This window comes from Rhinatrema bivittatum, chromosome 9 (genome assembly GCF_901001135.1).
Source record: "Rhinatrema bivittatum chromosome 9, aRhiBiv1.1, whole genome shotgun sequence".
NCBI classification, from domain to species: domain Eukaryota; kingdom Metazoa; phylum Chordata; class Amphibia; order Gymnophiona; family Rhinatrematidae; genus Rhinatrema; species Rhinatrema bivittatum.
This window is the reverse complement of record NC_042623.1, coordinates 175,902,869-175,923,491: the sequence shown is the minus strand read 5'-3', so window position 1 is coordinate 175,923,491 and position 20,623 is coordinate 175,902,869. Positions and strand designations below refer to the sequence as shown.

The 20,623-nt window shown below is 43.8% G+C and overlaps 1 protein-coding gene across 5 annotated transcripts in view; it reads right to left on the bottom strand.

Moving 5' to 3' along the window:
* The window catches only part of C9H3orf33 (chromosome 9 C3orf33 homolog), a 29,309-nt gene extending 10,182 nt beyond the window's left edge, over positions 1–19,127 (bottom strand). Inside the window, exons 1-4 of one of the 5 annotated variants that reach the window (XM_029616557.1) lie at positions 18,906–19,127; positions 17,534–17,593; positions 15,009–15,162; positions 1,749–1,909 (exon numbers count right to left, since the gene is read on the bottom strand). In XM_029616557.1, coding sequence (XP_029472417.1) covers positions 1,749–1,909; positions 15,009–15,162; positions 17,534–17,593; positions 18,906–18,986 — 456 coding nt within the window. In that variant the 5' untranslated portion in view covers positions 18,987–19,127. Of the gene's footprint in view, positions 1–1,748; positions 1,910–15,008; positions 15,163–17,533; positions 17,594–18,163; positions 18,306–18,528; positions 18,556–18,905 lie in introns of those variants that run through there. The other 4 variants (XM_029616556.1, XM_029616560.1, XM_029616559.1 and 1 more) reach the window with 4 other exon arrangements.
* Positions 19,128–20,623: the final 1,496 nt, after the last annotated feature.

The following is a 20,623-nucleotide window of genomic DNA, read 5'->3' as shown; positions in this document are numbered from 1 at the left end:
AGGCTGCCAGGCAGGAGGGGAGGTCAGGAGTCTGCTGGGTAGGGAGTGAGAGAGGAAGCATGCGGCAGAGGGTGCAGGGAGGGGGTAGGGGGAATGCCTGGCAGGGATGGGAGAGTGTGAGAGGGAATGACTGAGAGGAATAGTTGGGAGAAGTGAAGGGATGGCTGGAGGCAGAGTCAATATGGTGATGATGGAGCATTAATGTGTCTAAAGAAGTGCGCATTTCCCAAACTATCTTTCTACTTTACTTAATAGAGGAGAAAATGTATTTCTCTTTCTAGTTCTTTGATAACTGGGGTTTCCATTCTCCACATTTGGAATGTTTGCTCCACTATTCTGTATTTGGAGAAGTTCTGTCTGTGTGCCCGAGGTGAGGCAGTTTACCAGCATGTAGGCATCTGGATCCGACTTGCTTTCCCAATAAGGACATCCCCTGGTGTGGCCGTGCTGCCTTTTCCTAGGCAGGCTTGTTGCTGTTTGAGTCCTGGGAGTTAGTGCATCCCATCCTGGGATGGCATGATTGCTATGTATGCCCTGCATGGCTTTTTGATTCACAAGCATAGTGATAGTGAAAGGAGTGAAATGACAGCAGAATGGGAATATTTGTTTTTTGTAATGGTGAGATGTACGGGGAGATTCCCAGTTCTGTTCTGCATCCACTGTTGAAGGGGGGATGGGTAGTGGAAAGAGGCCTTCCTGTGGATGCAGAGCCCATGTCTGCATTTAGCCTCATGAGGGTCCCGTGTGCAGTGCGTCATACGTGTAAGCATCATCCGTCAGGCATGTCCCAATGGAAAAATGGGTGGCGAACCACCGCCGTAAGTGACTAGGTCTGAAGTATCACAAAACGTATTTTCTCCAGGGAAGAAAATATGCAATGAAGTCTGGGGCAACATAATTACAAAGGAGTTAACAGAAAACCGTTCCCAGCACTCCTGGGCTGCAGACGGGAGGGCCGATGAAATAAGACGCGCGCACAAAACAGGCCCTTGCACTGAGGGCCCGTTTTCTTAACACGCGCCCGATGCAGTATTTAAATGAGAGGGAACTTGGGGCAGCATAAGGAAGAGCGTGCTAAGGGAGAATGTGCGTTTCTGGCACTCAAAGGAGTTTCTTGCATCGGCCGCCCACAATTGCAATGGGCGCTGAATACGTCTTTAAGGTTATTTTGCTGAGATGCTGATTTAAATGCTGAAGTTTATTATATCCGGCGCCCATTGCTGCAGGCGTCTAAATTGTATGGTCATGAGAAAAGGGCGCTTCTTTTTCATCAAATCAATGCCTAGATATTTGTCTTCAGCAGAAGCAGTAAATTGAAGAGTTAGAATGATATTAAAGAGCAGGAGGACACGTTTATCACAACTCAGAGAACCATATATATATATTTTTTTTTAATGTTTCTCATGAGCCATTAACTGCGAATTAACTTTACTCCACCTCCAGAGCTGAGGTTAAAATTTCCCGCGTTAAAAATTGTGCGTTGGGTGCCCGGGTTTTGGGCGCGCCTTCCCGCATGGGAGGGTAATAGCTAATGTCTTCATCTACGTGGAATTTACATGCGTCGGGCGCTATGGGGTATGTGTTTGTTAGCGTGCGCATTTTGGATGCACTGATCTCCTTACAGCATCGGACGCTACTCTTGCGTGCCCGACCACCAGTAAATCCGTGCGCTGGACCGGGTGCACCTGAGTGCAATCGGCCTGTGAGACAGCAACCGTGATGGACTCCACCATCTTCAGCCCACTTACCCGGTTCAGTAACACGAAGCAGTCGAGCGCCGACTCGTCTCTTCGAAGAAGCTGGAACCACAGCATTTCCGAGGGTTTTAGCCATTCCCGTAACCAGAGCCTGCCATTCTGCGTCAGTTCCACTCCAGCCAGCCTAATCAACAAACTGCCATTAGACTGCACTAAATAAAAAAGAAATGTGGCTTTATTTCAAAGCTTGTCATCAAAATGATAAGAGAGCGAAGTCCTCTTTACAAGGAGGGACATTGCTCTCAAGAATTTTTTTTTTTTTTTAACGCACCACAATAAAACTTTTATCAGAGAATTACATTACAAAGCTGCGGTGTTATATTCAAGGCCATCTGACAATAAACCCAAGTTCTGCTGCACAAAGAGGAGGCAAACTTCCACAGGATACTCCACACCAGAATTTTATGAGGTGGACTCTGGCAGAGAGCTTTACCTGGCTGACACCCATGGTGGCCCATCTGCATTTTTAGGTACAGTTGGGACTTTCGGCGCCAGTCTCTGGTTGAGCGGCTAGCCATGCTTCCGAAGGGGACAATTCTGAGTTGCCCAGACAGTCGCAAGGTAAACCCGCCCGGACTTGCCAGCTCGTTTTTGACTACCTGGGAAGCTGCCCGTTCAAAATGAGCCATCTTAAAGTACGCCTGTAGAAACTGTGCCCGCGCTTAGCGCCTACTATCTGCGCGAGCGGCAAAACGGGACAAAACCAACTGCACATCTGAAAAGGCAAATAAATGTGCGCTGTTTACTCTCTCTCTCTCCACCCCCACACCCCATGGGAATGCTTTTTTTTTTTTTTTTTTTTTAGGTCAATGTTTATTCAGGCCAAGGTACCCAGCTATATGGCTTAAAAAAAACGGTCCCTAGAACAAACATTTGGTCTCAGGTCAACCACTACTGGCCCATTCAATTGCATTAATATACTCAGTCACTGAGCAAAAGTAGTGCTAGGACCAAGCTGCCAGCAAATGCCAAGGAATCCACAGTCTGCTGCAGAACTACGGCAACCATCTGTGAACCCCCGTGACAAGCTGCATTACAGCTGCTTTTGCACCCAGCACTCCCTGCCAGCCTGAGTCTACGCTGCTTCTATTTTCCCAGTCACCGGCGGTCTTCTCCCCCCATGGCGGCCGGCTTTACTTACCAAGTCAGAACCAAGCAGCATGAAAAAGTATTTCCAGGAGCACAGTGGCACCAGTGGACCGTGTGTTTCTGACTTAGCAAGGAGGACTGCCTGGCAGCTGGGAGGTGGATGGCTGAGAGGGGGGTGGGGAACGGCACATGGCAGCAGGGTGGGTGAGGAGAAGGAAAGATGGTCTGGGGGAGGAGAGGGAAAACATGAATGATGGTGAGGGAAGATGGCAGCACACGGTGGGGGAGAGAGGGGAAGAAGACATGGAAAAGAGGTAAGGAGACACCCAATGGAAAGAAGATACCGGCACAGGGAGGGAGGGAGGAAGACAATAGAGGTAACAGGAGGAAGGAGGAGAAAAGCATCCTGGACAGTGGGAGTGAGAGGCGGGAGATGTGATGTAGTGAAAGGGGGAGAAGAGTAAGAAAAGGAATAATGAAGAAAAATGTATCCAGACACACACACACACAAAACAAAAAAAAACAAAAAAAAAGGGAGAGTTTTTATTTGACTTTTGCCTCAGCCATTTTCCTCCTGCTCCTTTGGGCTTCCAGCTCAATCAGAACCAGCATGGGCACGGACACCTCAAGCCTTCATTCACAACTCTCCAGGTTCCCCCCCCCCCCTGGTTTTATAACCCCCTGCACTCACCCCCCCAGCTCAGTCACTGCAGCAATGGTCCTTGGTTGTGGGGGCCCCACGAGTCCTTCCACTGGGGAAGCTGGACCCTGGGTCCAGCCACTACCTGCTGCCATTGAGTAATGACAGACTGCGAATACCATCACTGCAGCCGGCCCGGGGTCCTCTGGACTTTTCTGTATTAAATTAAAAACACTGACAAAATGAAAGCTTTGCTAAGAAACGGCCCTTCTTGCGTATATTAACCAAAACAAAATGCAGGATTCTTTATGCCAAACATTGATGCAGAATCTAAAATAAAGCATGCTGCAAAAATTTTAAACCCTTGCTACTGAATCTACTCCTAAACCACAGGCCTTGGCTATGATTGTGCGTTGAAACAGATGCCATGCAACTCTGGTTCTAATAGATAATGCAAATGTCTCTTCTTCCCACAATCATGGTTATTCCACACCTCATTATTGCTTTGGACTGCAGAAATACCTGCCAATTAGGGTTAAAGAAATCTCCAGGAAAAGAGGGATTACACACACCAGGAGGGAGCAGACACATATTTAAGGAACAATGGCTTTACACAGCAAAAAAAAAAAAAAAAAGGTCTTTATTGAAGAAGGCTGGATGAGTTTACACAGAGTCTATGTTCAGCATTTCCCTAGAAAAGCAACTGTGAAAAGAGATGCTAGTGCTAATTAGAAGCTGGGAGACATGGTTTGATAGCTGGAGGTAGCCTAGGGATAGAAGGCAGTTTGTCTATTTGCAGATGATACCAAGATCTGCAATGGAGTGGACATGCTTGAAGGAGCAGAGAGAATGAAAAGTGATTTACGAAAGCTTGAAGAATGGTTGAAGATTTCGCAGCTGGGATTCAATGCCAAGAAGTGCAGAGAAATGCATTTGGGATGTGATAATCCAAAAGAGCGGTATGTGATTGGGGAGGGGGGGGGGGGGGCGCTGATGTGTATAGACCAAGAGCGAGATCTTGGGGTGATAGACTCTGGTGATCTGAAGATGGCGAAGCAATGTGACAAGGCGATAGCTAAAGCCAGAAGAATGCTGGGCTGCATAGAGAGAGTAATATCCAGTAAGAAAATGGAGGTGGAGATGCCCTTGTACAGGTCCTTAGTGAAGCCTCACCTGGAGTATTGTGTTCAGTTCTGGAGCCCTTATCTCAAAAGGGATAGAGACTGGATGGAGGCAGTCAAGAGAAGGGCAACCAAAATGATGTCAGAAAACCTCTGGGGAGAGACTGAAATATATGAATGTGTATACCCTGGAAGACAGGAGGCACAGGGGTGATATGATACAGACCTTCAGATACCTGAAAGGTTTATTGATGTACAAACGGCAAGTCTTTTCCGTTGGAAAGAAATCAGTAGAACTAGCGGTCACAACATGAATCTCCAGGGAGGTCATCTAATAACCAACGTCAGAAAATATTTCTTCACAAAGAGGGTGGTGGATGCCTGGAATGCCCTTCCGGAAGAGGTGGTGAAAACCAAAACAGTGAAAAAATTCAAAAGGGCATAGGATAAATATTGTGGATCCCTAAAGCCTAAGGGTTGGAGATGAAGAAGAAAGTGCATGAAGTAACTTGCTGGTGCGGCAGTTACTACCCTTTAATTAATAAGCCTTGATACTGTTGATGCAACTCCACCACTGCTCTCTGCTTCAACGGCAGGGGGAAAGGAGGAATTGGATTCATACAGCAACCAACGAGGGCCCTGACTTTTACGGTCTGGGGAAACAAATATGGGGGTAACTTGATTATGCGGTGGCTACTACCCTTAACCAATAAGCCTTGATACTGTTGATGCAACTCAAACGTTGCTATCTGTTTCACTGGCAAGGCATGACAGGGAATTGGATTCAAACAGTAATCAACAAGGGCCCTGACTTTTACGGGGTGGGAAACTGATAAGCATGGGGTAACCTATAAGGTGCAGTAGATATTACCATAAGTTTACTGGGCAGCCTGGGTGAACCATTTGGTCCTTTTCTGCCATCATTTCTATGTTTTTTGAGGGCGTGAATAAACATGTGGATAAAGGTGATCCAGTTGATTTAAGCCTAAATTTTAAAAGCCTGGCACGCGGAAATCCCGGGAGATACGCATGTGGCCAGGACATATGCACACCAAGCACATTTTTTGAAATAAATGTTGAAAAGTGTTGCGAGAGTACTGAGCCCTGGGGGACACCTGTATTGATATGGAATGTGCCAGATATGTTGTTGCCCAGTTTGACTTGGAATGTCCTGCTAGGAAGGAGGAGAACCATTTTAGAACACTTCCGACTATTCCAATTTTTTCATCTGATGGCAGAGCAGGGTATGGTCCGCAGTGCAAAGGCTACTAATAGAACCAGGATGTAAGATTCATCGTTGTTAAATCCCTATAGTACAGGATATATTAGAAATATTAGTAAAGTTTCAGTTGCGCAATCTTTCTGAATATGAATTGGTTTGGGTGTAGAATATCATTGTCTTCTAGGTAGCTTACCAGTTGGGATAACAGTTTTTTCTAGAACTTTAGCGATAAAAGGCAAATTGGATATTGACTGGTAATTGTCCCATTCGTCAGTTCTGCCATTTGTATTTTTAGGATTGTTTTGATCACAGCTTGTTTTGCCCCATAGGGGACCCATCCTTCTGAGAGCAAGTGGTTGTTTATGGTTGCGATTGTTGGGTGATTACACAGCAAACTATTTTAAGGGAACTCACCAAATTTGGGTTAAGTGGGTGTATAGCTGGCTCAAGTTTGGTAATGATTTGATTTATTTCGAGTTTAGTTACTATGTCAAACGTGCTCCAAGTGTTCCTTTTAGTCTGCCCTTGTTTATCTTCAGGTTCTTTAGTTGACGAGTAAGTAGAGAATTGTGTTTTTAACCTATATATTTTATCTAATAAGGAGGTGGCATATTCATTACAGGCACTCTTTGAGAAGTTGTAGTTATTTGAGATGGAGGAAGGGTCCTTGATTAAGTGTTGATGTTTCAAAGAGTAATTTGGAGTTAAATATTACCCTTTGAATCTGTTTTGCATTGTAGTCTTTTTCTGCTTTATTGATTTGGGTACGGTAATTTGCTAGGAGGGATCTGTATTTTCCTAGGGATTCTGCAGATGGGCATTTTTACCAATGTTTCTCAGTTTTTCTCAGTGTCTGTTTGGTTTGTCTTAGTTCTTCGTTGTACCATGGTTTCTTTTGTTTATAATTATTCTGTTCTTTTTGGAATGTTTTTGTCTGTATTGGGCTTAGGTTATCTGCAATATCATTGACGATTTCTCCTCAGGACTCAAAAGCTGAGGAAGCATTAGCTTCCTCAGCTTTTGAGTCCTGAGGAAGCTAATGCTTCCTCAGCTTTTGAGGAAGCATTAGCTTCCTCAAAAGCTGAGGAAGCTTGGTTATTAATAAATAAGCTGAGGAAGGTTTGGTTATTAATAAAATTTGTTTGCTTAGCTTTAAGGAGGAATATGTCCACTTTTATTAGATGGTAATCAGATCAGGGCAATATTTTGTGGGATGTGTTGATTAGATAGTTGTTGTGGTTGGCAAATATTAGATCTAGGATATAGCTTGCTTTACGAGTGGGATTGGTTACATATTGTGACCATCCCACTGATTCCATTGTATCTAAAAATATTTCACATGCTATGATTTTTGGTGTTCCATCTACATGAAGGTTAAAGTCTCCTACAATTAGTGTAGTTTCAGGTGATGGAAACATTTTGAATAGTTCCATCAAAGGTGAGCAGTCTTTTTGCAGTATTCCAGGGGGGCAATGGACCATTCCTATGTTGAGTTGTGGTGATTTTAGTATTGCTATTTCGTAGGGAGGGGTAATCTCTATAAGGTTTGAGTTTGGTTTTTTTTTGGTTTTTTACTGATTATTAGTAGACCCTCTCCTTTTCTTTTGGGCCTGGGGAAGTGAAAGACATCATAGTTGGGTAGATCAATTTGATTTAAGAGCACATTATATTTGTCATTTAGCCAGGTTTCAGAAATGCAGAAGATAGTAGGCTTTAAATCCTCTAGCATGTCATTTATGAGTGGGTTATTTTTTTGACAGTGACTGAACATTTAATAATAGGAGTGTAAAACGAAGCAGGAAGCGACTGCAGAGGAGTTGTTACTTATCGTGGTGAGGGTCATCTTTGCATTCTTTTCTTGTTTGTGCTTATTAATTCTACTTAGGTTTCCTCATATTCCCCATCCTAGTATGATTTCAACAGGGTATGTCAGTTCCATTATTGATGATACCTTGTCAAAGAGAATAAATACTCGCTTCGGATGCACACAGCAGTGGCGTAGCCACGGGTGGGCAGCTGCCCACCCAATTTGGACCCAGGCCACCCAACTGGAACCAGAAGTGCAAGGCCGTCACGGGATCCGGGGTGGATTGGCCTATTGGGGGATCGGGCTTCTCCCAGTGGGCCGGTCTAGCTGATCACGTGGCCTCCTCTGCTCATGCTCACATTGAGGGCACCGCGTGGCTGTTTCACAGTGATGAGCCCTGCAACACGAGCAGGACCTAGACCAGCGATTCTCAACCAGTGTGTCGCATGCTACTCGCAGCCGGAAGGGCCGAAGAAAAGCAGACCGTTGCTGCCAGCCGCCGCCGGAGACCAGGCCAGCGGGGACCGAAGAAATGAAGACCGGTGCAGCCAGCCGCTGCCGGACACCAGGCCGGCGGGGCCAAAGAAATGAAGACCGGCGCAGCCAGCCGCCGCCGGACACCAGGCCGGCGGGGCCAAAGAAATGAAGACTGGCGCAGCCAGCCGCCGCCAGAGACCAGGCCGGTGGGGCCGAAGAAATGAAGACCGGCGCAGCCAGCCGCTGCCTGAGACGAACTGTTCAGCTGGGGGCCTTTGTGTGTACAGATCGGAAGGGTGCTTCTGTGTGCGTGTATGTGAGAAAGGAATGGTGCTTCTGTGTGTGTGTGTGTGATGTGTATGTGAGAAAGGAATGGTGCTTCTGTGTGTGTGTGTGTGTATGTGATGTGTATGTGAGAAAGGAATGGTGCTTCTGTGTGTGAGACAGGGAGGGTGCTTCTGTATGTGTGTAGTGTATATGTGAGTCAGGGAGGGTACTTGTGTGTGTGAGAGACAGATGGAGCATGTTTTTGGCTGGCTTGTGGCTGTGAGAGAGAGGGCATGTGTGTGATTGAGCCTGTTTGTAAGTGAGATAGAACATATGTGTGATTGAGAGCTTGTGTGTAAGTGAAATAGAGAGAGCATGTGTGTGATTAAAAGCCTGTGTGTAAAGTAAGAGAGAGTGAGAGCATTGTGTGATTGAGAGAGACTGGCCAGAGAGGTGACGTGAGAGAGAGAGAGAGAGACTCTGGTTGGGGAGATGACTGGCGTGTGAGAGACAGAAACTGGTCCTGAGGGTGTGACTGGAGTGTGTGTGTGTGAGAGAGAGAAGAGACTGGTTGTGGTCCTTAAGGAAGAGGACCGTGAGGACAGCTTCAGCAGCTACTGCTGCTTCTGGTGTGGCCTGCAAGGGAAAGGAGTAGGAGAACTGCTGGAGAGGGTAAGTAAAGGTGGCTTTTTAAGTTCCTTTTTCTTGATTGACTACCATTTTAATTATTGGGTAGTATGTAATTTGTCTGCTGTTTGAAATATTTTATTGGTGTTTGGTAAAGCTTTCAAAATTTGCATGAGTCTAATTGTTGGATATTCTATTCATCAGCTGTTTTGAAATTATTTTATTAGCATGATTTTATAATTATGATTAATGATTTATATATCGATTGTTTCATGAGGAATAGTGAATTTTTTTTTCCATTGTTGCACTGTATAGAGTCTGGCGTGATGCGTTTTACAGTTCAGTTTTTGTCTGCACATTTCTATTAATACTTTATGTGGCTTTATTCTGTATTTGGTGAGGGTTTGTGTTCTGCATGCAAAGACTGAGATGAAGCATTCTTTTAACATGTGGTTTCTCTGTAGGGATCTGTAGTAGCTTGGCCTGTTCTGTTTTCCTGACAGGAGGTGATATGATATTTTAGATTCTGGTGTAATATTTGTGATATTCTTTTTCATAGGTAGGGTTGTTATTCTTTGAGTGTTGGCAGATAGTACTGTGTTGATAGGGGAGGACCATGCCAAAATATATTACAATAGGTATGATGCCATATGAATTCCAAGACGCAAAGTTTTCTTGTTGGTATCACAACAGTGCATGAAATTATCACAACGCGCATATTAATTTTACCTCAGAATGTCACTTTTCATGTAAAAAATGTTATAAATGCATAATTTAAAATTGTGTATGGGGCGGTGGGAGGGCGGCACCAGGCTGTAAGGTTTGCCTAGGGTGCCTAATACCCTTGCACCGGCCCTGTGCATAGCAGCACGCTCCCCCCCCCCCCCCCCAAAGTACCCCTGCAGGAAGATTGTAATGCTGGTAAGTGCTTGAAATAATTGAGGTAAAATGGGTTAAAGTTTCACGCATGATGCATAATGGCTGTTGCAAATTACTTAGAAAGCCATTGTAGTGCTCCTTCGTGCGTGCGCCAAAGGTGCGCGCACGCCAGCCCAAGCAGCTCCGGCGTTACCGCAGGGCTTTCCTACCTTCGGCGGTGGTGGTGGGCGGGCAAGGGGATGGTCAGTGGGCGTCCTCTGGCCGGCTGGCGCCAGCGACTAGTTCCTCTCTTCGGAGGGGGGAAGGGAGTGCTCTCTCCGCACCGGTCCCGATGTGCCTTTCTCCGCTTCAGAAGGGAGCCCTGGTCTTCGGGGCTCCGGCTGCACTCTATCCCCAGTATTGCCTCCAGGCTTTCCTACTTTCAGTGGTGGTGGTGGACAGGCAAAAGGACAGTTAGTGGGCATCTCCTGGCTGGCTGGCAACTGGTTCCTCTCTTCGGAGGGGTGAAGGGAACACCCCCCTCAGCTCTGGTCCCGACAGCACCTCTCTCCACTTCAGAGGGGAGCCCCTGCTCTATTCCTATTAATTGCATCAGTAGCATGGGATCTTTTTAGTGTTTGGGTACTTGCCAGGTTCTTATGGCCTGGATTGGCCACTGTTGGAAACAGGATGCTGGGCTTGATGGACCCTGGTCTGACCCAGCATGGCAATTTCTTATGTTCTTATGTTCTTAGCGATACCGTGGGGCTTTCCTTAGTGACAAATAAATTGGCTACATCTGGTGCCATGAAGGAGCCCATGGCTAGCCCATGGATTTGATAAAAGAAATCAGCTTCAAACTGAAAAAAGTTATTACACATTATTAATTCTGCTAACTCCATCAAAAAATCAGATGGAATACGTTGTGGACAGTCTCTCTTTCCCAGGACTTCAACAATTTGTAATGCCTCTTACTGTGGGACATTCGTGTAATAATGATTCAACATCTAGACTGACCAAAAACATCTCTGGAGTTAAATAAACACAGGTAGAAAGCTTGCATAACATATGTGCAGTATCTTGAACTTATGATTTTGCCTTTTGTACAAATGGCTGCAAGATCCAAGCCCACAAAATGTGCTAAAGGTTCCATTAGGGATCGATTCGTAGACACTATTAGTCTACATGGTGGCTTATCCAAAGATTTACAAATCTTTGGAACCCTGTAGATTACCGGTGTCCGTGGTGACTCCACCTGTAAATACGTAAAGTTCTTTTGTTGTCAGAAAACCCCTCTGCTTAGCTTTTTTTCAAAAGATTCTGAATTTTTAGCTGTGTATCAAGTGTGAGGTCAAAATCTAATTTTATATAATATCACCTGTTATTAAACTGACTACAGCATTCTTGAACATAATCTTTAGTGACTGTATGTACAAGCGTCCTACCTTTATCAGCTGGCTTAATAGCTACATTTTTATTTAATGCCAACATTTTTAATTCTTTATTTTCTTCTGAAAAATTGAAGAAATCGTGGCAAGAACCAAATTCTGAAAGGTCAGTATATGTGGGTCTATGGGTCCTGGAGGGCCCCATGTGGATCAAGGCTTTACAATGGAGTTGTATCCTGTGATGATGCAAAATATAATCTAATTGGAAGATTTCAGAAAACCGGTATAATGATATCCTGTCAAAAGAGATGTGTACTTTTTCTTCAGTAGATGACAGACGATAAGATGACAAATTAATTACGGCCGATTCAGATCCAACTGTGATCTCGTGAATGGTTTGTCTCCCCCATGGAATCGTCCTGTTCTGGGCGGGCAAAATCCTCGCCCTAAAAAATTTTTTTCCAGAAGGTGGTTCTTCTTATCTGGAATAGTGATCCACGCCACTTGATGGTTCATCAGAAGAGGGAGAAGTGACTTTCTTGATCCTCCATTCTGATATTGTCTACGAGTCTCAATTTAACCAAGGGTACACTTTAGATGACTCATAGTCGTTCATCACATCAAAATTTCGCTATTTTGCCTTTCTTGATGTCTGATCAGATTTCTCTATGGATGATTTTAATTCCTCTAATGATGCACTGAATGCTTCAAGGGATGTTTTTTGTTTATACTGCTCTTCCACTGCTGCAATCTTCACATTGATTTCTTCTATCATGACCTTGGTTTGGTCTATTATGAAAAGCATTAAATCTAGGGAGCAATTATTCAGAATTGTTACCCATTTTGAAAGAAAATCTTTGTTTTCAGTGAACATTAGTGGCTCTTTATTAATATGGAGACCCCACAGGTATTTTTTTCTTGCTTTACATATTATATCAACGTTGCCCAATGTAGCTGTGCTCTAATAGCTCATTTATAAAGTCTAATCAAATCATCTAGTAAATCCATTTGTGATTGACATCTTTGAAAATACATACATAGGCATTCATTCTAGTTTACCTTTTATAAAGACCTGTTTAAATTACTTTATCTGCCAGATTAAGCGATCAACTGTGTGACATTGATGGCATTTACACATACAGTCAGTAGCTTAATAAGTTATATGGGCTCAAACTGACATGTTTATACAAGAAGACTTCATTGTATTATAAATATTATCTGTAGTGCATTCAGACATTTTTGAGGTGGTATTCTTTGACAATTATGATGTCTTTGAAACACATTGTTACATTTTCTGGACACCCGGGATTTTGAGAAAATGATATTGTATGAGTTGACCGACCCCTGAAGAAGGAAGTTTTCCTTCCGAAACATTGCAATGTCAGCTGGATGCAAGTAAAAGTACCACAGACAATCAAGAATGCTGACACTTTAATGCGCACAATGTGCTGCCTTCCCGAAATATCAGGCACAAAGATAAGTGCAGTCTCATAAGATTTAAAATGGTTTTAAGTGTATAAGGGGAAAAAATGCTTAAAAAAATATTCACATGAATCATATAATTGAGAAACACAGGACTCACACTGGATATTTAAAGACCGAAGATCACAAACTCTAATGGACATTCTGAACACAGATAACTGTGTCAATCCTTCACTCATATGAAGGTCATATTTTAAGATCCTATGTGTTCCGTTCCTTCTAACAATTGTATGAAGTGAGATTATATTTTTTCATTCCAGTTTGCAGCAGAAGCAGCCAAGAAAGCAAATAGAATGCTAGGAATTATCAGGAAAGAAATGGAGAATAAAACAGAGAATATCATAATGCCTCTATATCACTCCATGGTGCAACCTCGTCTTGAATATTGTGTGCAGTTCTGGTCATCACATGTCAAAATAGTTATAGCAAAATTAGAAAAGGTACAGAGAAAGGCAACCAAAATGTTAAAAATAATTCCCCTATGAGGAAAGGCTAAAGAGATTAGGATTCTTTAGCCTGGAGAAGAGACGGCTGATAAGCAGCTTGAAATCTATCTACCCCTTGGGATCCTGCCAGGTACTTGTGATCTGGTTTGGCCACTGTTGGAAACAAGATACTGGGCTTGATAGAGCTTTGGCCTGACGCAGTATGGCAAATCTTATGTACTTATGTAACTCAAGCAATGGTGAATGATAGAAAAACACAGCCACATTTCCACCACAACCCCCTCTTTTAAAATTCCTTAAATAATTAAAATATTTAAAACCATGCAGTTGAGTTTGAGCAAAGGTCACAGAGTCGTTCCCCTCCCCTTTGCACTGAGAAAAGGAATTTGTAGATTAAGTTCTTCAATCAAACCCTTGAGCAAACTTGTTTTGTTCACAGCAGAGTATACATTTAGTAACCGTACTGCACATTCCACAAACCTCTTTTGGAAAATATTAGCACCATTAATACAAAGTGAAGTGAGAACTTTTATTCTCGCCTGGTAAAAGGTTTTGGACTCTGCTGCCTCCATATCCTCTCAATAGCATAGACTTTCTCTGCTGAACACATCTCCTGAGCCCACTACATTGCCCTCAGCAATCCTCAAACCCAGCAAGACAAATTTAACTCAGTCTGATAAACCAATCTTTGCCGATTCTAAAAGGTGCAAGCAAAGGGGCTTGCGAGGTGGCAAATCCTCTTAGTCTGCCTCCTTCGGCAATAAACCTCGCACCCTCCAGGCCAGTATGTCAGGGCCCTGGCCTAGAAGTGAATTCAGCAAAGTGAGAGGGATGAGCTCCAACAGCAGAAATCTTGACAAATCTAAGCCAGCACCAGAAAAAAAACAGGTGAGCACAGTCCCCTGTTTAGGAGACAGGAGACATCTGTCCAATGCGTCCCTCCACCACAAAATTAGCAGATATTGCCTAAGCCAGCAAACATGCTCTTAATAAAAGGATGTTCCCAGTACACAGCATCTGCATAATTACAACTCAGTGCACCATTTCACTGGAAAAAGATTTACAATGTATTTGGTATCATGTAACATGCAACCATCCCACTAACCAACCATTTAGGACACGGATACTGCTTTTCACATGATAGTGGTTTAAATAATTGTGTCTGAACTTCCTATTACTGTCCTCATCATGCAAGTTGTTCTGTGGTCCCCTGGAAGAAGGCTCTGCTGCATATTAAATTCTGTTCTGTTACCAGGTATGTTTATTTAATCTTGGGCATTCAAAAATGGACACGCTGCTCTTGTATAAAAAAAAAAGAAAAAGTCCTCCACTCCATACATTAAAGCCAGAGTAACACATGTGCCCTTACTGGCCAGGAGGGCAGGAGAAATCTTCTCCAAGACTTACCTGCAACACGGTTCCTTTGGCTGGTATAGGTCACCCCCTCCTCCTGAGAGTTCAGCAAGTTCCTATTAGGATCTGCCTGCTACTTCCAAGTGACTCGGACTGGCCACTACTGGAAAGAGGATGCCTGGCTCAATGGACCACTGGTCTGACACAGCATGGTACTTCCTACGTAACACATCTGACCCTTCCAGTCCTACTGGAAGGGGGCAACAGCATGATGGGGTCAGCCCACGTGAAATAATTCTAGCTGCAACTTTCTGGCATGCACAGTCTGTTATTTTTAATGATCTAACTTCAATAACAGATATGGTACTATTTTCTCCAGTTACAATTTACCATACACATTTATATACTTTTCTTTTTTTTTTTTTTTTTTTAAAGAAATAGCATGTGCCTCTAGATCCTTCCACTTTTACTTACATCTTCTTTGCCATGACGATATGAAAGGAAGACTAATAGGTACGTGTTCCACTTCCAGCCCTTCCTCGGTTACATGAAGCAATCTCCCTCGAAGTTTAACGTTCTTTCCTATAAATTCCTCTGGAATATCAGCGGCCCTTTTAAACTTCGTTGTCTGTCAATTAAAAAAAAAGAAAAGGCTGGAAGCAGGAAACAAAAAAAATACAAGCAGTACAACAGTTTGTTGACCTGGAAAAACTGCAAATTAACTGCAGAGGTTTATTTAGGTCCATTCTTAAAGCCAGAAATATTTGCTTTATTTTGTACATTAATATCATGAATTAAAAAAAACACAAGTACGAGTCTGCTAAAATAACACAAATCTCTAAAATACAGGAAATCAGACATGCAAAGTATCAAGAAAACAGTTGCACCAAGGAAACTGTAATCTCAGGACCCTACTGTCACTAGTGTGCCGTATCTAAATCAGTTCAAAGATGGAAGGGTATACCAAGCTAAAAAGTCTTTACTTTCTTGAGTCACTTATGTCTTGATAGACAAGAAACAAGCGACAGTGCTAAACTGTGCGCCCTTCTTCTAACCAAGCTTAAGGAGACGTGTGAAGCACCATTTTATCTATCACCACTGAAGCCCAGTGCTATGTGCCCTGTCTCCACGGTGCTGAAATAAAATCCATTCAGTTATACCATTTCAAGTATTGTGCACTATTGTCTTGGAACTGTTTTATAAACAAACTTGATGATTAAGAGGAAGAGTGATTAGACTGAATGTTCATATTTTCCACAAAATGTAATAATAATCACATGAATGGATTTCTTTTTCAAAAAAGGCCGAAAGCGATGTACAGAATTCAATAAACACGATAAATCATATGTTGGTACAAAAAAACACAATAATCATAAAATACAAAAAAGGCATATGATTCCTAATTTCCTTTAACAGCCATGCCATGCTCGTAATGTATACCTTTGGGACGGTTTCTTTTCCTTATTTTTACCTTGTATGATTTTATTCATTTGTTATTTCTATTTTTAGATCCTTTTATTTTGTATGTTTTTATTCATGCCTTATTTACTTTTACCCCTTTATTAATGTTATATTGCAATGTATTATTTATTGTTATAACCTTGTACACCGTTAAGACTGTCCCCACAGACTGACGGTTTATAAAAGCAATAAATAAATAAATAATACAATCAATGTCACCCTCCCTGAAGCCAGCAGCAGCTTGGATCACAAATAAAACCAAAACTCCAGACTGTTTCATTACTCTAGTTGCCTGGAAATACATACAGAAAATGCAAAAAAAACCCAAAAACAAAAACAAGACCGTAAAACTGCAAAACACAGAACTGCAGAACTGGTTAATATTAACTCAAAGCTTGCCTGAAGAGCCACGGCAAAAGTTCAGATAATCAGACCACCACATATCTCACTAGTTGACCTTTTCCCTGTTTCATCCCATTTCCCCTTCTTCTTCTCATGTCTTGAACTTCTGAATCAAGTCATGTTTGTAATCCTCTCTGACGTACTTGACATCTCCTCACTCCTACTGGTTTGTTTTTTTTTAAATCACCTTTTAATGCAGACCTGCCTTTTTCTTTTTTGACTCGGCAGTTGACTCCTGCGACCTTTGTACTTCCAGTGCAGTTGGAACCAAGCGCAGGGATCTGGTGCCATGGGCCTTCCTTCACAACTATCCAGGGATATTTTCCCTTATTTTCAAATAGGAGGACGGCAGCCTCGCATCTCCTCCAGCGCCTCCTCCCTCCTCTCCTGGTGGGGCTCAAGCATGCCATTCACGCCTCAGCAGGGAAGGAGAGAGGAGGCCCCGGAAGAGGTGCAAGGCGGCTGTCCTCCTCCTGTTTGAAAATAATAGGAGCCGGTAAGTGAGGGGCACAGTGGAGGGTAGACTGCGCCGTCCACTGCCACCAATCCTTTTCTTCCAAGAAAATGCACCGTCCACTGCCACCATTGCTTTTGTTTTGAAAGGGTTCCCGGTCTCCTGCTGCAGTTTGACTAGGCTTGCCTAACTCCATGGCACAGGCCGAAATTTGTGGCCTTTACCACAGCCGCACAATCACGGGAGACTGGGGGCCCTGGATATTGGAAAGGTAGATGCTGGAAGAAACTGGGGATTTTCTATACAAGATGGAGAATAGAAAGAAGAAAGACAAAAAAAAAGCCTACTCTGGGTAATGAGAAGTCTTGCAAGTGGTCACACTCTTTGGTTGGTAGCTAGGTTGTATCCTTAGCAGTGTGGACAGAATAATCGGGCAGACTGGATGGGCCTTTTGATCTTTTTTTCTGCTGTCATTTCTGTATTACTGTGTTTATCATGGTAGATGTCTGGCCTACAAACTCATCACCAATACTAAGGTGGAAAAAGCCAGAAAAGATCCCTGAATGACATCTCTCCCCATCCACTTTATTAAAACTGGATGACCAGCTACACCTCAATGAAAATGTGATACTGTTAATGGAAACAAAGAAGAGTTCAATCTCATTCTCACCACGTAACTTACCAGTTTAATACTTCTTGCAAACAATATCACTCCAGCCACTGCCAAACCAGTGCTGACATTCTAGGGAAAAGATAAATGCTTTATATTATGGTCAGGTGATACTAAAAAATTATCTAATCCACTTATTACATTCCTGAAAGGGAGTAGTTCACAAAAATGATTTTTTTCCTTTTAATATAAATTGTTAGTACTTAAATATCATATTTTAAAGCAAATGGAAACAGAGATGCTCACCCTGAGGTATACATTAAATTCCTCTCTAAAAAGCTTTGTTTTTTGTTATTTTATCAAGATATCTAACAGATATAAAACAGAAGGTAAGAAATATAAATAACGAGATTCTCTTTCTCGCTTTTCTTTCAATGTCGGCATTTACCTTTCCAATTACAAAAATGTCCCCTAACAAAATATAAAAAACTCATTTTTTGTTTAACATATTTTATATTTGCTTTATGATCTTTTACAATGTAATCCCTAACAATAAATGTAAATGATCATGACAAGCCATGTCTCTCAATGAGAATGCTGCCTCAAGAACAGAGAGCTCTTCTTAGAAAAGATCTTTCTGACACTGGAATCTGCACTAAGGGCCTGATTTAATATGACTTTTCTCTCATTTTTTATTACCACCTTTTTGAACAAGGACATCACCCAAGGCAGGGAATAGGAAAAGAGTTTACTATATCAGGCCCAAAACCAACGGGTCTAATCCAACAAACAATACAGGTTACATAGAAATCCCACTAATTCAATCCAATACAAATACACTGGCTTGAAAGCCTATCTACAAAGTTAATTGCACTGGCTTTATTAAAGTTCCACTGGCTGGTCTCCTTAGTAATTTGCAAAGCATCTATGCATTTAAAGGTGTACTCTAGAAATTTATAACTAAGAAATAAAATTGTCCAGCTATATGAATGCACAACCTCTATTTTGATCTTAATCAATTTAGTCTTAAACAACTCGTGCAGAAAATATAAATAGGCACCTAGTACCCCATCAATCATTTTTGGATGGCGTTTACTATATAATGGCCCGCTATCATTTCATTATCAGCAGAGGTGTGTGTTTGCAGTTTGCTGCTGGTACCGTGGTTCATGGGCATCCTAATGACGTGAGCTGTGTTACATATCCTCCATTATCAGCTGAAGCGGGTAGCTGCACGGGCGATCTGCTGCAAACCATGTCTGATCAGCAGCCACGAGCCGCCAATAGTCGTAATGAGACACGGGTGGAGGGCACCAGGCCCAGCACCTCCCTCAAAGGCTCCGCCTAAGAAATAAAGCTTGGCGGAAGCACGTTCCTCTTAGCACTGAGATGTTATTCTGCTGATCAGCGGGAGAGCCCCCACCCCACTGCCAATGGCCTTTACCCTAATCAACTGTAAATGCGCGTCCACAAACTCGGACAGCCTGGCGGCAAGGTTCGGGGAATCCCCGCTCTGCCCCGCCATGGCTTCGGTCTGGAACTCGCCGACGTCACCACGCTTGAAGAGGCGGAACTAGGGGGCGGTCACCAGGGCGACGGCGTGGGCTCTTGAACCACGCCCCCTGGGTGAGGGAAACTGCGGCTGTCACAAAATCTGCGGTGCTCCACGTGAGAGTTTGCCATAGAGGGTTCGCGGTCGTTCTGGCGTGGTGGCTCCGGGGCTATATGCAGAGGGGCAGATTTTATAAATCTGCGCACACGCGTACTTTTGTTCACGCACCAGGCGCGAACAAGAGTACGCGGGATTTCAATAGATATGCACGTAGCCGCGTGTATCCATTAAAATCCGGGGTCGGCGCGCGCAAGGCTGCCCAAAATCGGCAGCCTGCGCGCGCCGAGCCGCGCAGTCTGCCTCCGTTCCCTCCCCTAACCCCCCGGCCCTATCTAAACCTCCCCCCTTCCTCTATCCCGAAAGTTACGCCTGCTTCCAGCATGCGTAACTTTACGCGCCGGGCCGGTTGCCGCACTCCATGTTCCGGTCCGGGGGCCGCTGTCACGCCCCATGAACACCCCCGGGCCAGAACCACGCCCCCGACACACCCCAAAACGCAGCACCACTCTTGACACGCCCCCAAAACGCCATGTCACTCCCAACACGCCCCTCCATGCAAGCCCCGGGACTTACACGCGTCCCAGGGCTTGTGCTCGGCGCATGCAGGGGGGGGGGTTTGGGGTAGGTTTTCGGGGGGTACGCACATATCCCTTTGAAAATCTACCCCATACCTTTTTAAACAGATATATGTGACATAATTGATTTTATGAGAATTGTTTTTTATTTTTTGATGTTTATGTATGCCGCACAGATCAATACGTTTGGATGCTGCTTGTTATAAATGTAACAAATAAATAAATTGAATAGGCAGGATTTGTTCCCCATTTTTAAAGGCCTTCCCGTTGCATATAGTCCAGCCACTGCAGCAACAGCCCATGTCTGGCGCAGCAGCAGAGCAGTGATCATGCGAACTGTACTGTGCCCGCCCCCGGCGATGAGGGATTTCTCTTTTATCCCTGATGGAGAGAGCAAAATTCAATGTGTGTGGATGGATGCAACAGTGACGGAGGGCTGCACAAGACCTAATGGTGGTGGAGCCTACCTTCAGCCTTGGGCCCCATTACAGTTGCACCAGCTGCCTCTGTACCACCCCCATAAACCACATTTGATTTGGAGCAGGGCCACAAGATCCTCCTTCCAACAGAATACAGGTATGGGCCCTAAATCAATGACTAGGAAACCCTCCACACGGGGCTGTAAGCATGCCTCTGCAGCATCACGTCATACCAGTGGGTCCTCGCGGTGATACGAGATGGATAGGCGCTGGCATTTCACAGTCTTCTTCAGTAGGGATGTGAATCGTTATCGGATATTTTCAATCTTGTCAGATATCAGGGGGGCCCCGATAGCAAAAAGAAAACCCCACAATTAATTTCGTGGGTTCTCTTATCGTTGGGGGGGGGGGGGGGGGTGGAAGGAAGATAGGGCACTTAAAAGTAACACAAACACACAGCCCAACCCTTTAAAATTAGTTCTTTAGTATCCTCCCACCCTCCGGACCCCCCAAAATTTTTAAGTACCTGGTGGTCCAGTGAGGGTCCTTGGAGCAT